Source organism: Dermacentor albipictus, chromosome 9, assembly GCF_038994185.2.
Source record: "Dermacentor albipictus isolate Rhodes 1998 colony chromosome 9, USDA_Dalb.pri_finalv2, whole genome shotgun sequence".
NCBI lineage: Eukaryota > Metazoa > Arthropoda > Arachnida > Ixodida > Ixodidae > Dermacentor > Dermacentor albipictus.
The window spans coordinates 111893970-111895431 of NC_091829.1; the positions used below are offsets into that span (position 1 = coordinate 111893970).

The 1462-nt window shown below is 49.2% G+C and overlaps 1 protein-coding gene across 1 annotated transcript; it reads right to left on the reverse strand.

Annotated features, from left to right (window-relative positions):
- Window positions 1–329: 329 nt before the first annotated feature.
- On the reverse strand, window positions 330–1217 carry LOC135919446 (uncharacterized). Its single transcript, XM_065453274.2, has one exon. It carries the CDS (start codon window positions 1191–1193, stop codon window positions 330–332), a length of 864 nt encoding a protein of 287 aa, XP_065309346.1. The 5' UTR covers window positions 1194–1217.
- Between the last annotated feature and the right edge of the window lie 245 nt (window positions 1218–1462).

Here is a 1462-nt window from a genome sequence, read left to right on the forward strand (position 1 = left end):
AGCCATATTATTTCCAAGTCAGTCTCAGTGGTTGCAAGCGTGCACGATAAATGGTGATGCGCGGCGATTAGCACACCACCACCTCGGGAGATTTCGCGGTCTTTCCGGAAAAGGCAGAAATTCGGCAAGTCAGCAAGAACCTCAGTATCGGTAATATCGTCAGTGAGCCAGGTTTCAGTTATTATCAGCAAATTACTGTTAGACGACAACACGAGGTTAGACAGAATATCGCGTTTAGGAAGGAAGCTGCGTGCGTTGGCGAAGATTACGGAAAGGTAGAGGTTAGCTCGTGTCGATACCGTAGGGCGTTTCCCGCGTCGAGTTGGCTGCTATTGCAATTCTTTCACACTCTGTGTGCGTTCATCGAAAACATAGCGCTTATTACCCATAAACAGAGTTTTAAAGCGCAGGGAGTAAGGTGCTGATTTGCTTTTTGCGAATGAAAGAAGGTGTCTGCGGGCCAATTGAACAGGACGCGTAAAATCCTCGCCAACACTGAAGTTTGTTCCTTTGAATTTAGGGCCGTTAGAGAGAACAAGATCTTTTGTTTTATGAAAGGTGAACTTCACTATTATGGGGCGGTTACGATTAGCTGCACGATTGCCCAAGCGGTGCGCACGCTCGATTTCTTTTGGGTCAAGAGTGATGCTCATATGTTTGCGACAGTGGTCAATGATTATGTGCTCCGATTGCGCGAACGACTCGGACCCTGCAGATTCATCAATACCATAAAAAATTAGATTGTTGCGCCGAGAATGATTCTCGGCATCATCAAGACGCGCTTCCAGCCTCTGAATTGTGTGGGCTGCACGGGCAGCATCACTCTTCACGCTTTCTATATCAGAACGCAAGGGGATTAGGTTTTGGTAGTGGGTCTCCAGGTTCGTCATGCGCACGCTCAGATCGGATATTGCTTTGTCAGTTGTTAGTAACTGAGACTTGAGGCCTTGAATCTCGGTGATCAGTTGCGATTGACCTGCGGATAGGCTCTTAAGTTCCTTTAGTACGGCTTGACTATCAGGTCCAGGGTTACTTTCGATGTCACCCGCCAGCAACAATAAAGAGCGAATAACATCACAACACTGAACAACAATGGAAAGGCAGCAATGTGGGCCCGGCAGCTGCAGTAGAAAGTAATTACTTGAACGCTTCGTGAAAAGACTGTATGACTTACTGACCTGCATGTAGAACATCAGCGGATTAGCGTGCTGTGTTGAAGCACAGCAGCCGCGCCCCCAAAACGCCTCCGTGCGCGCCTGCTCTTTTATATCTGATGGGCGAATTGATGTTGGTGGCGATAGGTATTCCAGCCGCAAGTCGAGTGACGCTGCCGGGAACAGTGGCGCTGCCGGACACACGGACGGTGTCAACGGTCTGGAAGTGATGCTGGCATTCATTGGGTGGTGGAAAGCAGTTGTGTCGTAGTCGACATGCCAGGCAGGATGCGGTTGGGGTGCGTCTA

Bases quoted from the DNA above. Each gene is read 5' to 3' on its own strand.
- LOC135919446 (XM_065453274.2), bottom strand. From the start codon at position 1,193: ATGTTCTACATGCAGGTCAGTAAGTCATACAGTCTTTTCACGAAGCGT.